Genomic DNA, 17275 nt, shown 5'->3' on the forward strand with positions numbered 1-17275 from the left:
TCATCTGAAAAATGGGGATGAAGACTGTGAGCCCCATGTGGGACAGGGACTGTGCCCCGCCCGGTTTGCTTGTATCCACCCCAGTGCTTAATACAGTGGCGGGCACACAGCGCTTAACAAATACCACTATTATTATTATCATTATTATTGATGGAGGTGCAGTAAAATCATAGTAATAATTGTGGCTTTTATTAAGTGCTTATTATCTACCAGGCAGTGTACTGAGCGCTGGCCGGGGTAGAAGTAGAAGATAATAAGGTCGGATCCAGTTCCCATCCCTTTTGGGTATCCCAGTCTTCTCTGCTAAGCCATCTTCTAGACCGTGAGCCCGTTGTGGGCAGGGACTGTCTCTATTTGTTGCTGCATTGTTCTTTCCAAGCGTTTAGCACAGTGCTCTGCTCACAGTAAGCACTTAGTTTGTGCCAGGCACTGTACTAAGCGCTGGAGCAGTTGCAAGATAAGGGCTAACGAATACCATTTCAAATAACTCCTATCTAGCCCAGCGTCTACTGTAGTACCCGATGCCCAGCGAGGGCTTAACAAATACCATTTGCAACTATATATATATATATATATATACACACATATATATACACAAATACCATTTGGAACTATATATATATATATATATATATATATATATATATATATATATATATATAGTTGCAAATGGTATTTGTGTATATATATATATAGTTGCAAATGGTATTTGTGTATATATATGTGTATATATATATATATATATACACACACATATATATACACACACACATACCATTTGCAACTATATATATATACACATATATATACACACACATATATATATGTATATATATGTATATATATATATATATATATATATATCTCTCTCTCATATACATGGACTTCAGACATACTCACAACTCCAAATTAGAGCAGTTGCAAGCACTTATTGGAGCAGTTGCAAGATAATGGCTAACGAATGCCATTTCAAATAACTCCTATCTAGCCCAGCATCTACTGTAGTACCCGATACCCAGCGAGGGCTTAACAAATACCATTTGCAACTATATATATATATATATATATATATATATATATATATATACACACACACACACACACACACACATATATGCATATATATATACACATTATATATATATATATATATATATATATATATCTCTATATATATCCTATACATGGACTTCAGACATATTCACAACTCCAAATTAGAACTCAGTGCCAGTAAACTCTTCTAGATTGGATTTTATAAACGGATCCTTCCGAAGAAAAATAGCCATATCTGATCTTTCTCCTTCCCAACCCTGTCAATTTCGTATGATCGGAGAAACCAATAAAGCATCACACCACGTTATCATCATCATCATCATCATCATCAATCGTATTTATTGAGCGCTTACTATGTGCAGAGCACTGTACTAAGCGCTTGGGAAGTACAAAGTACACGTTATACCATCAGAGAAGCAGCGTGGCTCAGTGGAAAGAGCCCGGGCTGGAGAGTCAGAGGTCGTGGGTTCTAATCCCGGCTCCTCCACTTACCAGCTGTGTGACTTCGGGCAAGTCGCTTCACTTCTCTGGGCCTCGGTTCCCTCATCCGGAAAATGGGGATTAAGACTGTGAGCCCCACCTGAGACAACCCGATTACCTTGTATCTCCCCCAGCGCTTAGAACGGTGCTTGGCACATAGTAAGCGCTTAACAAAAACTGTCGTTATTATTATTGTACCTGCAGGAACTCAGATGTATCGATCAATCAGACGGGCCCGGGAAAGGGTTCTTAAAAATGTAGTAGACGCTTCTCTTCTTTCCACAAGGCCGACACATTTCCGCCGGATTCTCCGTCGGAAACTTTGCCCGGGCAGCCCGGGTTGCTGAAGTTGGGCCTTGCCTTGCCTCTTTCAGCGAGGAGATGAAGTAAAATCCGAGACCCCTTTGGCCCCCGGGTGGAACGCGTTTGATGGTATAGCGTCCTCTCCCAAGCGCTTAGTACAGTGCTCTGCACACAGTAAGTGCTCAGTAAATAATAATAATAATAATAATGGCATTTATTGAGCGCTTACTATGTGCAAAGCACCGTTCTAAGCACTGGGGAGGTTACAAGGTGATCAGGTTGTCCCACGGGGGGCTCACAGTCTTAATCCCCATTTTACAGCTGAGGCAACTGAGGCACAGAGAAGTTAAGTGACTTGCCCAAAGTCACACAGCTGACAATTGGCAGAGCCGGGATTTGAACCCGTGACCTCTGACTCCAAAACCCGGGCTCTTTCCACTGAGCCACGCTGCTTCTCTTAATTATTATTAAAATAATAATTTTATACTTATTAAATATGATTAATAATAATACTAATAGACTCTAAGATGGTCGTGGGCAGAGAATGTCACTGTTTATTGTTGTATTGTACTTTCCCAAGAGCTCAGTACAGTGCTCTGCACCCAGTGAGTGCTCAATAAATGCGATTAATAATAATAGACTGTAAGGATGTCATGGGCAGGGAATGTCATTGCTTTATGGTTGTATTGTCCTCTCCCAAGCCATCAGCGCTTAGTACAGGGCCTGGCACGCAGTAGGTGCTTAACAAATACTATCTCTGTCATTAGTCTAGGGGTTTGCATACAGTAAGCGCTCAGTCAATCCGAGGGATTGTTTGGATGACACCGACTCCAGGCTGGGTGCCTTGGTTCCTCCCCCACCCCCTCCATGGGTGGTCAATCAATCAATCAATCAATCGTATTTATTGAGCGCTTACTGTGTGCAGAGCACTGTACTAAGCGCTTGGGAAGTACAAGTTGGCAACATATAGAGACAGGGTAAGGGGGGGCACGGATCACCCCCGGCCCGGGACCTTCCCACGCCTGTTGCCCAGCAGCCCCCCGAGATCTTAAGAGCCCGCAACTAATAATAATAATAATAATAATAATAATAATAATGATGGGATTTGTTAGGCGCTTACTGTGTGCCACACACTGTACTAAGCGCCGGGGTGGATACAAGCAAATCAGGTTGGACACGGTCCCTGTCCCACATGGGGCTCGCAGAATCAATCCCCATTTTCCAGATGAGGTAACTGAGGCGTAGAGAAGTGAAGTGACTCGCCCAAGGTCATACAGCAGACCAGCGGTGGAGCCGGGATTAGAACCCATGATCTCTGGCTCCCAAGCCCCGGCTCTTTCCATTCATTCATTCATTCATTCATTCATTCAGTCGTATTTATTGAGCACTTACTGTGTGCAGAGCACTGTACTAAGCGCTTGGGAAGTACAAGTTGGCAACATATAGAGATGGTCCCGACCCAACAGTGGGCTCAATCAATCAATCAATCGTATTTATTGGGCGCTTACTGTGTGCAGAGCACTGTACTAAGCGCTTGGGAAGTACAAGTTGGCAACATATAGAGATGGTCCCGACCCAACAGTGGGCTCACAGTCTAGAAGTGGGGGACAGAGAACAAAACAAAACATAAACAAAATAAAATAAATAGAATAAATATGTACAAATAAAATAGAGTAATAAGTACGTACAAACATACATACAAACATATATATTTCCACTGAGCCACGCTGCTTCTCAAAAGTAATAATTATGGGATTTATTAAATGCTTACTATGTTCTAAGCGCTGGAGTAGATAGAAGGTAATCAGGTTGTCCCACGTGAGGCTTACAGTCTTCATCCCCATTTTCCAGATGAGGGAACCGAGGCTCAGAGAAGTGAAGGGGCTTGCCCAAGGTCACACAGCAGACAAGCGGCAGAGGGGGGGATTAGAACCCACGTCTTCCGACGCCCAGGCTCTTTGAGCTACACTGCTTCTGTAATAATACCAACGATTATAGTCATGATCATCATCATCAATCGTATTTATTGAGCGCTTACTGTGTGCAGAGCACTGTACTAAGCGCTTGGGAAGTACAGGTTGGCAACATATAGAGACAGTCCCTACCCAACAGTGGGCTCACAGTCTAAAACGGGGAGACATGATGTTTGTTAGGTGCGTACTATGTGCCATCATCATCATCAATCGTATTTATTGAGCGCTTACTGTGTGCAGAGCACTGTACTAAGCGCTTGGGAAGTACAAGTTGGCAACATATAGAGATGGTCCCTACCCAACAGTGGGCTCCAGTCTAAAAGGGGGAGACATGATGTTTGTTAGGTGCGTACTATGTGCCATCATCATCATCAATCGTATTTATTGAGCGCTTACACTGTACTAAGCGCTTGGGAAGTACAAATTGGCAACATATAGAGACAGTCCCCACCCAACAGTGGGCTCACAGTGCCAGGCACTGTACTAAGCGCTGGGTCAGATACAAGCTATTCAGTTTAGATGCAGTCCCTGTCCCAGATGGGGCTCCCAGTCTTAATCCCCATTTTAGGGTTGAGGGAACTGAGGCCCAGAGAAGTGAAATGACTGGCCCGGGGTCACCCAGCAAGGCGGGATGAGAACCCAGGCCCTGCTGACTCCAATTTCCGGGCTTTCTGCACCATCATCATCAATCGTATTTACTGAGCGCTTACTGTGTGCAGAGCACTGTACTAAGCGCTTGGGAAGTCCAAGTTGGCAACATCTAGAGACGGTCCCTACTCAACAGTGGGCTCACGGTCGAAAAGGCCGCGCTGCTTCTCGTGGCGCCTCCTCCGAGCCGCGCCCCGGATTACTCCCTTCCCTTCTGAATCTGGCGGTGATCTATTCGGCGCCTACCGTGCGCCAAGCGCTGGGGTGGCCACCGGCCCAGTCCCCGCCGGGCCTTCGTCCACCTCGCGGTCCAAGTGGGGAGAGAGGCAATGTCCCCCATCCCCCTTTGTACCCAGGAGGAAACCGAGGCACAGAGCAGTTGAGGGACCTGGCCGGAGTGGCCCAGCAGGGCCAGCGGCGGGGCTGGGGGGAGACCGTCCGGCCTGGGCGTCCTCTCCATCCCCCCCATCTTACCTCCTTCCCTTCCCCACAGCACCTGTATATATGTTTGTATATATTTATTACTCTATTTATCTATGTATTTTACTTGTACATATCTATTCTATTTATTTTATTTTGTTGGTATGTTTGGTTTTGTTCTCTGTCTTCCCCCTTTTAATAATAATAATAATAATGATAGCATTTATTAAGCGCTTACTATGGGCAAAGCACTGTTCTAAGCGCTGGGGAGGTTACAAGGTGATCAGGTTGTCCCACGGGGGGCTCACAGTCTTAATCCCCATTTTACAGATGAGGTAACTGAGGCCCAGAGAAGTGAAGTGACTTGCCCGAAGTCACACAGCTGACAATTGGCAGAGCTGGGATTTGAACCCATGACCTTTTAGACTGTGAGCCCACTGTTGGGTAGGGACTGTCTCTATATGTTGCCAATTTGTACTTCCCAAGCGCTTAGTACAGTGCTCTGCACATAGTAAGCGCTCAATAAATACGATTGATGATGATGATATCTATTCTATTTATTTGATTTTGTTAGTATGTTTGGTTTTGTTCTCTGTCTCCCCCTTTCAGACTTTGAGCCCACTGTTGGGTAGGGACTGTCTCTGTATGTTGCCAATTTGTACTTCCCAAGCGCTTAGTACGGTGCTCTGCACATAGTAAGCGCTCAATAAATACGATTGATGATGATGGATGATGGGCGCTGCCCGCTAGGCCACACTGCCCCTCGTTCCTGCAGAGGACTAGCCCAGCCCCGGGCTGCCCCGGCTCCGGCCCGCCCCTTCCCGGGAGAATCAATCGATCGTATTTATTGAGCGCTTACTGTGTGCAGAGCACTGTACTAAGCGCTTAAGAGAAGCAGCGTGGCCTAGCGGAGCGTGGAGCCCCTCGGGCCCGGGAGACGGAAGGACCTGGGTTCGAATCCCCAGCTCCGCCACTTGTCTGCTGGGTGACCTTGGACAAGTCACTTCACTTCTCTGGGCTTCAGTTCTCTCACCTCATCATCATCATCATCATCGTATTTATTGAGCGCTTACTGTGTGCAGAGCACTGTACTGAGCGCTTGGGAAGTACAAGTTGGCAACATATAGAGACAGTCCCTACCCACCAGTGGGCTCACGGTCTAAAAGGGGGAGGCAGAGAACAAAACCAAACATACTAACAAAATAAAATAAATAGAATAGATATGTACAAGTAAAATAAATATATAAATAGAGTAATAAATATGCACAAATATTTATATACATATATATAGGTGCTGTGGGGAAGGGAAGGAGGTAAGATGGGGGATGGAGAGGGGGACGAAGGGGAAAATGGGGATGAAGACTGTTCATTCATTGATTCAGTCGATCGGATTTATAGACCACCTACTCCATGGAGAGCACTGTACCGAGATGGAGAGCACTGTACTAAGCGGTTGGGAGAGGACAATAGAATAATTAATAAATATGTACAAATATATATATATACATATATATAGGTGCTGTGGGGAAGGGAAGGAGGTAAGATGGGGGGATGGAGAGGGAGACGAAGGGGAAAATGGGGATGAAGACTGTTCATTCATTGATTCAGTCGATCGGATTTGTTGACCACCTACTCCATGGAGAGCACTGTACCGAGATGGCGAGCACTGTACTAAGCGGTTGGGAGAGGACGATAGAATAATGAACAGGCATTCCCTGCCCGTAAGAGAAGCAGCTTGGCTCAGTGGAAAGAGCCCAGGCTTGGGAGTCAGAGGTCGTGGGTTCTAATCCTGCTCCGCCACTTGTCTGCCGTGTGACTTTGGGCAAATCACTTACCTCCTCTGTGCCTCAGTTCCCTCATCTGTCCAATGGGGATGAAGACTGAGCCCCGCGCGGGACAACCTGATGACCTTGTATCCCCTCCAGTGTGTAGAACGGTGCTTGGCACATAGTAAGCGCTTAACAAATACCATTATAATAATAATAATAATAATAATAATGTTGGCATTTTGTTGGCATTATAACAAGCTTGCAGCCAAGAGATGAGTTTACAGATGGTGAGACAGGGACTGTGTCCAGCCCTGTTTGCTCGTATCCATCCAAGCGCTTCGTAGAGCGGCTGGCACGTAGTAAGCGCTTAACAGGTACCGTGATGATGTTATTAGTAGCATTTTTATTGTGTCTTAACGCGGGGTTCTTTGAGTACAGTTGGGGAAAATCACCCAGTTCGGTGAGTCTCCTCTTTCAGCTCTCCGAGATTGTCAGTCAGGCGTATTTATGGAGTGCTTAGCGTGTGCAGGGCAGATTTCAACGCGGGAGAAACCGGTGGGGTCCCCGACGGGCTCCTTCGGCTTCCTCTCCGCTAGCCCGGCAGGAGTTAACGGTCAAATTGAGCAGACATCAATAGTTTATTGAAGAAAGACTCCTCTTTGCTTCATAATTTGCAGAAGGCTGCAGCTGTCAGTCATGATCTACTGCCTCTTGAAATTAGTCAATAGAGCCAACAGCGAGAATCGCTGTGGGCGGAAAATAAGCACTGTAATCATGACATAACTGGGGTCAGTGATTTATGGATTTCAATATAGCAGTCGCTGCATATGATTGAAAATTTACTAGGTCACTAGTGCGCCCCAAATTTTATTCGGCGCCCGCGGGCATCCTTTGAAATGTGCAACAAAATAAAAACCTCTGAACCTGTTTTGACACCGCCGACTCGGCGGATGACAGGCCCCGGCCCCTGCGAGCCTCATTTAAATGCAAATGACCCAAAGTGTCCCAGGAATCTCTTTTTTTAAATCGAAAATCCCGGCGGCAGCCGCCAGCCGGGTCCGCTCTAGGAAAACCGCCCAGGTGGTTTTGGTTTTTTTGGGTTTTTTTTTTTTTTGGCTTTTTCTCTCCTTTAACCATCACCACTTTCTCTTCTCTCGTTTCCAAGCTGGAAGCCGAGGCCGTCCCCGAAGTGTCGGAAAAATACGAAATCAGCTCCGTGCCAACGTTTTTGTTTTTCAAGGTAAGGCGGAAGCTGAGGTCTCCGGGGGATTTGGGGCCCGCGGGAAGGGCCGGAGGGCTCGTCCCTTAATAGACGCTCCTCGCCTGTAAATTCATTCATTCATTCAAGCGTATTTATTGAGCGCTTACTGTGCGCAGAGCACTGTATTAAGCGCTTGGCAACATATAGAGACAGTCCTTACCCAACAACGGGCTCACGGTCTAGAAGAATCCTCCCCTCCACCGGTCCTCCACCCCGGGGTCCGCCTCCTGAGCTTTTTGCCCTCGGAGACCGGTTTGTGATGGACGATAGTTGGCGGCGTCCCGGGCCTGAGCCGGCAGGTTGGTTGCCTTCTCCCTCCCCGCTTCCCTGAGGCGTCGGAAGCTCCAGGGTCCGCTCCGGTGGGAATGGCAAGGCCTGCTGGAAGCGCCGCTCCCCTCCAATAATAATAATAATAATAATAATGATGGCATTTGTTAAGCGCTTACTATGTGCAAAGCACTGTTCTAAGCGCTGGGGGGATACAGTGGGATCAGGTTGTCCCACGCGGGGCTCACAGTCATTTTACAGATGAGGGTAACTGAGGCTCAGAGAAGTTAAGTGACTTGCCCAAGGTCACGCAGCAGACGTGGTAGAGTCGGGATTCGAACCCCTGACCTCTGACTCCAAAGCCCAGGCTCATTCCACTGAGCCACGCTGCTTCTCAAAACGTCTGGGGGTCTTCTCCTCAGGGCCCGTCGCGCTCGGCCCTCCGAGAGGCCTGGGCCGGTGGGCGCCGCGGGCCCCAGCGTGGAGATCCCGGCGGATCCGAGTCCGTCCCCTGCCTCCCTCCCTCCCTCCCCGGGGCTCGTTTCGGGGGGCCGGGGGCGTCGGACGATCGTTTCGCCCCGAGGGCCGGCTCCCCGGGGGGTTGCCCAGTGGGTCCTCCTGGGGGGCCGAGGGCCGGCCCAGTTTTCCAGGATCCCTTTCGGCTCCCCCAGAATTCCCAGCGCGTGGACCGGCTGGACGGCGCCCACGCCCCGGAGCTGACCAAGAAGGTCCAGCGGCACGTGACTTCAGCCGCATCCCTGGTCCCACCGCCGCCCGGCGCCGCCCGGCGCGGGGAGGACCTGACCGGCCGCCTGAAGAGACTCATCCACGCCTCCCCCTGCATGCTCTTCATGAAGGGGACCCCCCAGGAGCCCCGCTGCGGTAAGACCCTCCCCGGGGCGCGGGCGATGGAGAGAGCCGGAGCCTCACGGTCCCAAGGACCTGGCTTCTCATCCCTGGGAAGCAGCGTGGCTTAGTGGCTAGAGCCTGGGCCCAGGAGTTTCTAATAATAATAATAATAATAATGGCATTTATTAAGCTCTTACTATGTGCAAAGCACTGTTCTAAGCGCTGGGGAGGATGCAAGGTGATCAGGTTGGCCCACGGGGGGCTCACAGTCTTCATCCCCATTTTGCAGATGAGGTAACTGAGACCCGGAGAAGTGAAGTGACTTGCCCAAAGTCACACAGCTGACAAGTGTCACTGTACCTCGCTCTCGCCTGTCCCGCCATCGAACCCCGGCCCACGTCATCCCCCAGGCCTGGAATGCCCTCCCTCTGCCCATCCGCCAAGCTAGCTCTCTTCCTCCCTTCAAGGCCCTGCTGAGAGCTCACCTCCTCCAGGAGGCCTTCCCAGACTGAGCCCCTTCTTTCCTCTCCCCCTCGTCCCCCTCTCCATCCCCCCGTCTTACCTCCTTCCCTTCCCCACAGCACCTGTATATATGTATATATGGTTGTACATATTTATTACTCTATTTATTTATTTATTTATTTATTTATTTTACTTGTACATTTCTATCCTACTTATTTTATTTTGTTGGTATGTTTGGTTCTGTTCTCTGTCTCCCCCTTTTAGACTGTGAGCCCACTGTTGGGTAGGGATTTTCTCTATGTGATGCCAATTTGTACTTCCCAAGCGCTTAGTACAGTGCTCTGCACATAGTAAGCGCTCAATAAATACGATTGATTGAAGTGTCGGAGCCGGGATTTGAACCCATGACTTCTGACTCCAAAGCCCAGTCTCTTTCCACTGAGCCACGCTGCTTCTCTGCCGGCTTCTAATCCCGGCTCTGCCCCTTGTCTGCTGTGGGGCCTTTTTGCAAGTCGCTTCACTTCTCCGGGCCCTAGTTCCCTCATAATAATAATAATAACGACATTTATTAAGCGATTACTATGTGCAAGGCACTGTTCTAAGCGCTGGGGAGGTTACACGGTGATCAGGTTGTCCCACGGGGGGCTCCCAGTCTCAATCCCCATTTTACAGATGAGGGAACTGAGGCCCAGAGAAGTGAGGTGACTTGCCCAAAGTCACAAAGCTGACAATTGGCGGAGCCGGGGTTCGAACCCGTGATCCCCGACTCCAAAGCCCGGGCTCTTTCCACTGAGCCACGCTGCTTCTCATCTGTAAAGTGGGGATTGAGACTCTGAGCCCCATGTGGGATAGGGACTGTGTCCGAACTAGCGCTTAGTACAGTACTAAACTTAGTACAGCACACCTGGGCAGTTTTCCTAGAGTGGACCCGGCTGGCCGCCGGGATTTTCTATTGAAAAAAAGAGTTTCCGGTGACACTTTGGGCCATTTGCATTTAAATTAATCTCGCAGGGGCCGGGGGCCTGTCATCCGCTGAGCTGGCAGTGTCAAAGCAGGTTAAGCCAAGCACTTAACAAATACCATAATTTATTATTATGATTATTATCGTTATTATTATGATTATTATCCCGGCTGTGCCCCATTTCTGCTGGGTGACCTTGGCCAAGTCACTTGATGATGATTATGATATCCATTAAGCACTTACTGTGTGTCAAGCACTGTTTTGAGCGCAAGCACTGTTTTGAGCGCTGGGATAGATAAAAGTTAATCAGGTTGGACCATGTCCCATGTGGGGCTCACAGTCTTCACCCCCATTCTCCAGATGAGCGAACTGAGGCTCAGAGAAGTGAAGTGAGTTGCCCAAGGTCAGTGGCAAGAGGTGATGACAGGATTAGAACCCGGGTCCTTCCAACTCCCAGGCCTGGGCTCTATCCACTAGCTATTCATTCAGTCGTATTTATTGAGCGCTTACTGTGTGCAGAGCACTGTACTAAGCGCTTGGGAAGTACAAGTTGGCAACATATAGAGACGGTCCCTACCCAACAGCGGGGTCACAGGCTATGCCGCTTCCTTATGCTATGCTGCGCACTTCACTTCTCTGGGACTCGGTTTTCGCGTCTATTACTCTATTTATTGATTTATTTTACTTGTACATATCTATTCTATTTATTTTATTTTGTTAGTATGTTTGGTTTTGTTCTCTGTCTCCCCCTTTTAGACTGTGAGCCCACCGTTGGGTAGGGACTGTCTCTATATGTTGCCAACTTGTACTTCCCAAGCGCTTAGTCCAGTGCTCTGCACACAGTAAGCGCTCAATAAATACGATTGATTGATTGATTGATCTATTAAATGGGGATTGAGGGTGTGAGCCCCATGTGGGACAGGGGCTGTGTCCAACCCGATTTGCTGGTATCCACTGGAGCACTTAGTACAGTGCCTGGCACCTAGTTAAGTGCTGAACAAATATCATAAAAAACTCCCCCAAAACCCCCAACAACCAGTTTCCAGGTTCCATTCTTCCTCTCCCCATCCTTCCCCTGCCACTGGACCTATCATCATCAATCGTGTTTATTGAGCGCTTACTATGTGCAGAGCACTGTACTAAGCGCTTGAGAAAGTCCAATAGGAGTTGGTAGGCCCGATCTCCGCCAGAAAGGGGGAGACAGATGTTAAATTAGATGAGGGAGTGGGGAAATAGTAGAGTGTAATAGTTACCTAAATATTGGAGGGCAGGGTGGATATCCACGCGCAAAAGGGAGCTCACAGCCAAGTTCCTAGTCGACGCAGAAGGGAGGGCGGAGAGGGGAACCATCATCATCATCAATCGTATTTATTGAGCGCTTACTATGTGCAGAGCACTGTACTAAGGGCTTGGGAAGTACAAATTGGCAACATATAGGGACAGTCCCTACCCAACAGTGGGCTCACAGTCTAAAAGGGGGAGACAGAGAACAAAACCAAACATACTAACAAAATAAAATAAATAGGATAGATATGTACAAGTAAAATAAATAAATAGAGTAATAAATATGTACGTACATATATACAGGTGCTGTGGGGAAGGGAAGGAGGTAAGATGGGGGGGATGGAGAGGGGGACGAGGGGGAGAGGAAGGAAGGGGCTCAGTCTGGGAAGGCCTCCTGGAGGAGGTGAGCTCTCAGCAGGGCCTTGAAGGGAGGAAGAGAGCTAGCTTGGTGGAGGGGCAGAGGGAGGGCATTCCGGGCCCGGGGGATGACGTGGGCCGGGGGTCGATGGCGGGACAGGCGAGAGCGAGGCCCGGTGAGGAGATTAGCGGCGGAGGAGCGGAGGGTGCGGGCTGGGCTGGAGAAGGAGAGAAGGGAGGTGAGGTAGGAGGGGGCCAGGGGATGGACAGCCTGGAAGCCCAGGGTGAGGAGTTTCTGCCTGATGCGCAGATTGATTGGTAACCATGAGGGTTGGAGTCTGGGAAGGCTTCTCGGAGGAGACGGGATTCTGAGGAGGGAGAGTGGAGGATATGAAGGGGGAGAGAGGATGTGGGCAAGGTGCCCGGTGGCGAGCCAGGCGAGGTGGAGGTACAGTGAGAAGGTTGTGTTAGAGGAGCCAAGTGTGCGGGCTGGCTTGGAGTGGGAGAGCAGCGAGGTGAGGTAGGAGGGCGGCGGGGGCGAGGGGATGGACGGCTTCAAAGCCGCTGGTGACCAGCTTCGGTTTGATGTGGAGGTGGATGGGCAACCGCTGAAGGTTCTTCAGGGAGGGAGGGAGACACGGCCTGAACGCCTCTGTAATAATAATGATAATAATGAAGGTTTTTGATAAGCGCTTACTATGTACGTATTCATTACTCTATTTATTTATTTAAATAAATAAATTTTATTCATTTATTTATTTACTATTCACTATTTATTTATTTATTTATTCATTTATTCATTTATCTACTATTTACTATTTACTATTCATTTATTTATTCATTTAATTTATTTATTTATTCACTATTTACTATTCATCTATTTATTTATTTATTTATGTATTTACTATTTACTATTTATTATTTATTTATTTGTTTATTCATTTATTTATTTACTATTTATTATTATTTATTTATTTATTTACTATTTACTATTTATTATCTATTTATTTATTTACTATTGTTTATTTATTTATTTACTTATTTACTGTTTACTATTTACTACTTATTTATTTATTTATTTACTATTTACTATTTATTTATTGTTGCTTATTTATTTATTTATGTATTTACTATCTACTATCTATTATTTATTTATTTATTTACTATTATTTATTTACATTTATTTATTTATTTATTTACTCATTTATTTATTTATTTATTTATTTATTTATTTAAGCTCTCAGCATGGCTCAGTGGGAAGAGCCCGGGCTTGGGAATCAGAGGTCATCAGAGGTTCTAATCCCGGCTCTGCCACCTGTCTGCTGTGTGACCTTGGGCTAGTCACTTCAATTCTCAGAGCCTCAGTGACCTCCTCTGTAAAATGGGGATTAAGACTGTGAGCCCCACGTGGGACAGTGCGATCACCTTGTGTGCCCCAGCGCTTAGAACAGTGATTCGCACATAGTAAGCGCTTAACGAATGCCGTTATTGTTCCCCTTTTAGACTGTGAGCCCACTGTTGGGTAGGGACTGTCTCTATATGGTGCCAATTTGTACTTCCCAAGCGCTCAGTACAGTGCCCTGCACACAGTAAGCGCTCAATAAATGCGATTGATGATGATGATGATGATTTATTTATTTTACTTGTACATATCTATTCTATTTATTTTATTTTGTTAGTATGCTTGGTTTTGTTCTCCGTCTCCCCCTTTTAGACTGCGAGCCCACTGCTGGGTAGGGACTGTCTCTCTATGTTACCAACTTGTACTTCCCAAGCGCTTAGTACAGTGCTCTGCACACAGTAAGCGCTCAATAAATACGATTGATGATGATGATGATGTGCAAAACACTGTTCTAAGCTCTGCGGGGATTACAGGGTGATCAGGTTGTCCCACGGGGGGCTTACGGTCTTAATCCCCATTTTACAGATGAGGGAACTTGCCAATTTGTGCTTCCCAAGCGCTTAGTACAGTGCCCTGCACATAGTAAGCGCTCAATAAATGCGATTGATTGATTGATTGATTGAAGCGACTTGCCCAGAGTCACACAGCCGACAAGTGGCGGCGCGGGGATTAGAATCCACATCCTCTGGCTCCCAAGCCCGGGCTCTTTTCTTTTAGACTGTGAGCCCGCTGTTGGGTAGGGACTGTCTCCATGTGTTGCCAACTTGTACTTCCCAAGCGCTTAGTACAGTGCTCTGCACACAGTAAGCGCTCAATAAATACAATTGATTGATTGATTGATTGACTTTCACTGAGCCACCGCCGCTCGTCTCTGTAGAAAAGTGATCCGGGCAGCAGAGCCAAGTATGGACTGGAGTGGGGCGAGACGGGAGGCCGGGAGGTCAGCGAGGAGACCGATTCAGTAGTAGAGCGTTTGGACCAGCGTGGTAGCCGCTTGGATGGAGAGGAAAGGGTGGACCCTTGAGGGTCGCGGAGGGACTGACAGGATTTCTCGACGGCTCGAACGGCGGGCTCGAACGATAGAGCCGAGCCAAGCGTCTGGCCTCGGTTCTGGCCTTCCGGGCCGGGGAGGATGGTGGTTTCGTCTACACTGCTGGGAAAGTCAGCGGGAGGCCGGGGTTTGGGCGGGCTGACTCTGTTCTCATTTCTTCCTAGGCGACGAGCTCCGGGTATAGTCCCCTCCCGAGCACTCGGTTCGGTGCCCCGTGCACAGTAAATAATAATAATAATAATAATAATAAAGGCACTTATTAAGCGCTTACTATGTGCAAAGCACCGTTCTGAGCGCTGGGGGATACAAGGTAATCAGGTTGTCCCACGGGGGGCTCACAGAGAATCAATCAATCAATCGTATCTATTGAGCGCCCGCTGTGTGCAGAGCGCTGTACCGAGCGCTTGGGAAGTCCGAGTTGGCAACATAGAGAGCCGGTCCCTACCCAACAGTGGGCTCACAGTCTAGAAGGGGGAGGCAGAGAACAAAACCGAACATACTGACAAAATAAAATAAATAGTATAGAAATGCACAAGTTAAATAAATAGAGTAATAAATCTGTACAAACATATATACAGGTGCTGTGGGGAAGGGAAGGAGGTAAGATGGGGGGGCATGGAGACGGGGATGAGGGGGAGAGGAAGGAAGGGGCTCAGTCTGGGAAGGCAAGGGAATAATAATAATAGTAATAATAATAATGGCACTTATTAAGCGCTTACTATGTGCAAAGCACTGTTCTAAGCGCTGGGGGATGCAAGGTCATCAGGTTGTCCCATGGGGGGCTCACAGAGAATCAATCAATCGTATTTATTGAGCGCTTACTATGTGCAAAGCACCGTTCTAAGCGCTGGGGGATGCAAGGTAATCAGGTTGTCCCAATGGGGGCTCACAGAGAATCAGTCAATCAATCGTATTTATTGAGCGCCTACTGTGTGCATAGCACTGTACCAAGCGCTTGGGAAGTCCAAGCTAAATAGCTTTGGTGGACTCTTCCGTTGCAGGGAGCGGCTAGTTTTCCCTAAATCGGGTTCCCACCGTGCTCCCGTCCTGTCACCGGCTTCTGTGGAAGAACAAAATCTCCGCCGTGTTCAATGGAAGCGATTCGTCCCTGAAGCCGTCCCTCACCAGCCCCCTCCCCTCTTACTTTGCTCCCCCGGGTGAGAAGCAGCGTGGCCTCATGGAGAGAGCCCTGTCCTGGGAGGCCGAAGGACCTGGGTTCTAATCCCGGCGCGGCCCCCTGTCTGCCTGGGTGACCTTGGGTCAGTCACTTCTCTGGACCTCAGTCCCCTCATCTATAAAATGGGGATTGAGACTGTGAGCTCCCACGTGGGATAGGGACTGTGTCCAACCTGATTACCTTGTCTCTATCCCAATGCTTAGTACAGTGTCTGGCATATAATAATAATAATGATGATGGCATTTATTAAGCGCTTACTATGTGCAAAGCACCGTTCTAAGCGCTGGCATATAATAAGCATATAATAAGCCCCTAACAAATGACAAAAAAAAAAGGCTACACTCAATCTGAAGCTGGCCCAGTGGTCCTCCCCTCATCCCTTCTCCACAACTCCTAATAATAATGAGTAATAATAATTATGGAATTTAAGTGCTTACTGTGTTCCAGGCACTTTACTAAGCGCTGAGTGGATACGAGCAAATCGGGTTGGACACAGTCCCTGTCCTGCATAGGGATCACAGTCTTATTCCCCGTTTTACAGACGAGGTAACTGAGGCACAGAGAAGGGAGTGGCCCGAGGTCACATAGACAAGTGGCCGAGTCAGAATTAGAACCCATGACCTGACTCCCAGCCCTGGGATCCTACTACTCCTCTCCTAATCTGGGGAGGCCCAAGAGCTGAGAAACCCAACTCTTAGAGTATTTCTCGTGCCCGCTACAGAGTATGTGGTGGGATGTAGTAATGATAATAATAATAATAATGATAATAATAATAATAATAATAATAATAACTGTGGTGTTTGTTAAGCACATACTATGTACGAACCACTGTTCTAACCTCTGGGGTAGGCACAAGATAATTGAGACGGACACAGTCCCTGCCCCACAATAGGGCTCACTGTCTTAACCCCCATTTTACAGATGAGGGGACTGAGGCTCAGAGAAGTGAAGTGCCTCGCCTAAGATCAGACAGGTGGCAGAGCCGGGATTAGAACCCAGGTCCTTCGGAGTCCCAGGCCCGGGCTCTGTCGACAGCTATTACTAGAGAGAAGCAGCGTGGCTCAGTGGAAAGAGCCCGGGCTTTGGAGTCAGAGGTCATGGGTTCGAGTCCCGACTCCGCCACCTGTCTGCTGTGTGACCTTGGGCAAGTCACTTAACTTCCCTGAGCCTCAGTTCCCTCATCTGTAAAATGGGGATTAGGACCGTGAGCCCCACGTGGGACAACGTGATCACCTTGTATCCCCCCAGCGCTTTGAACAGTGCTCTGCACATAGTAAGCGCTTAAATGCCATCATTATTATTATTACTAGGAATTCTGAAGTTGACGGGAGTGTCCCGTAGGCTGGGAAAGCTTGCCGTCCTTTTCGGATTATCGATCGATGGTATTTATTGCGCGCGGCACTGAACTGAACGTTCCGTCTGTCGTCGGATATTTATCGTAAATGCGTAGTATTAAAGTTCCACAAAGTTTCATTTTTCCTTAATGTAGCCCCGGACCTCCAGAACAGCTCTCTGGTTGAGAGAGAACGATGAGGCCGTGAAGTTCCCTGGGTAGAGA

At 47.9% G+C, this 17275-nt stretch overlaps 1 protein-coding gene across 1 annotated transcript in view; it reads left to right on the forward strand.

Annotated features, from left to right (window-relative positions):
* GLRX3 (glutaredoxin 3) overlaps nt 1-17275 on the forward strand; it is a 56408-nt gene that overhangs the window by 16065 nt on the left and 23068 nt on the right. The window contains exons 3-4 of the mRNA XM_038743812.1: nt 7812-7886; nt 8846-9056. Coding sequence (XP_038599740.1) covers nt 7812-7886; nt 8846-9056 — 286 coding nt within the window. The remainder of the gene's footprint in view (nt 1-7811; nt 7887-8845; nt 9057-17275) is intronic.

Source organism: Tachyglossus aculeatus, chromosome 3, assembly GCF_015852505.1.
Source record: "Tachyglossus aculeatus isolate mTacAcu1 chromosome 3, mTacAcu1.pri, whole genome shotgun sequence".
Lineage (NCBI taxonomy): Eukaryota > Metazoa > Chordata > Mammalia > Monotremata > Tachyglossidae > Tachyglossus > Tachyglossus aculeatus.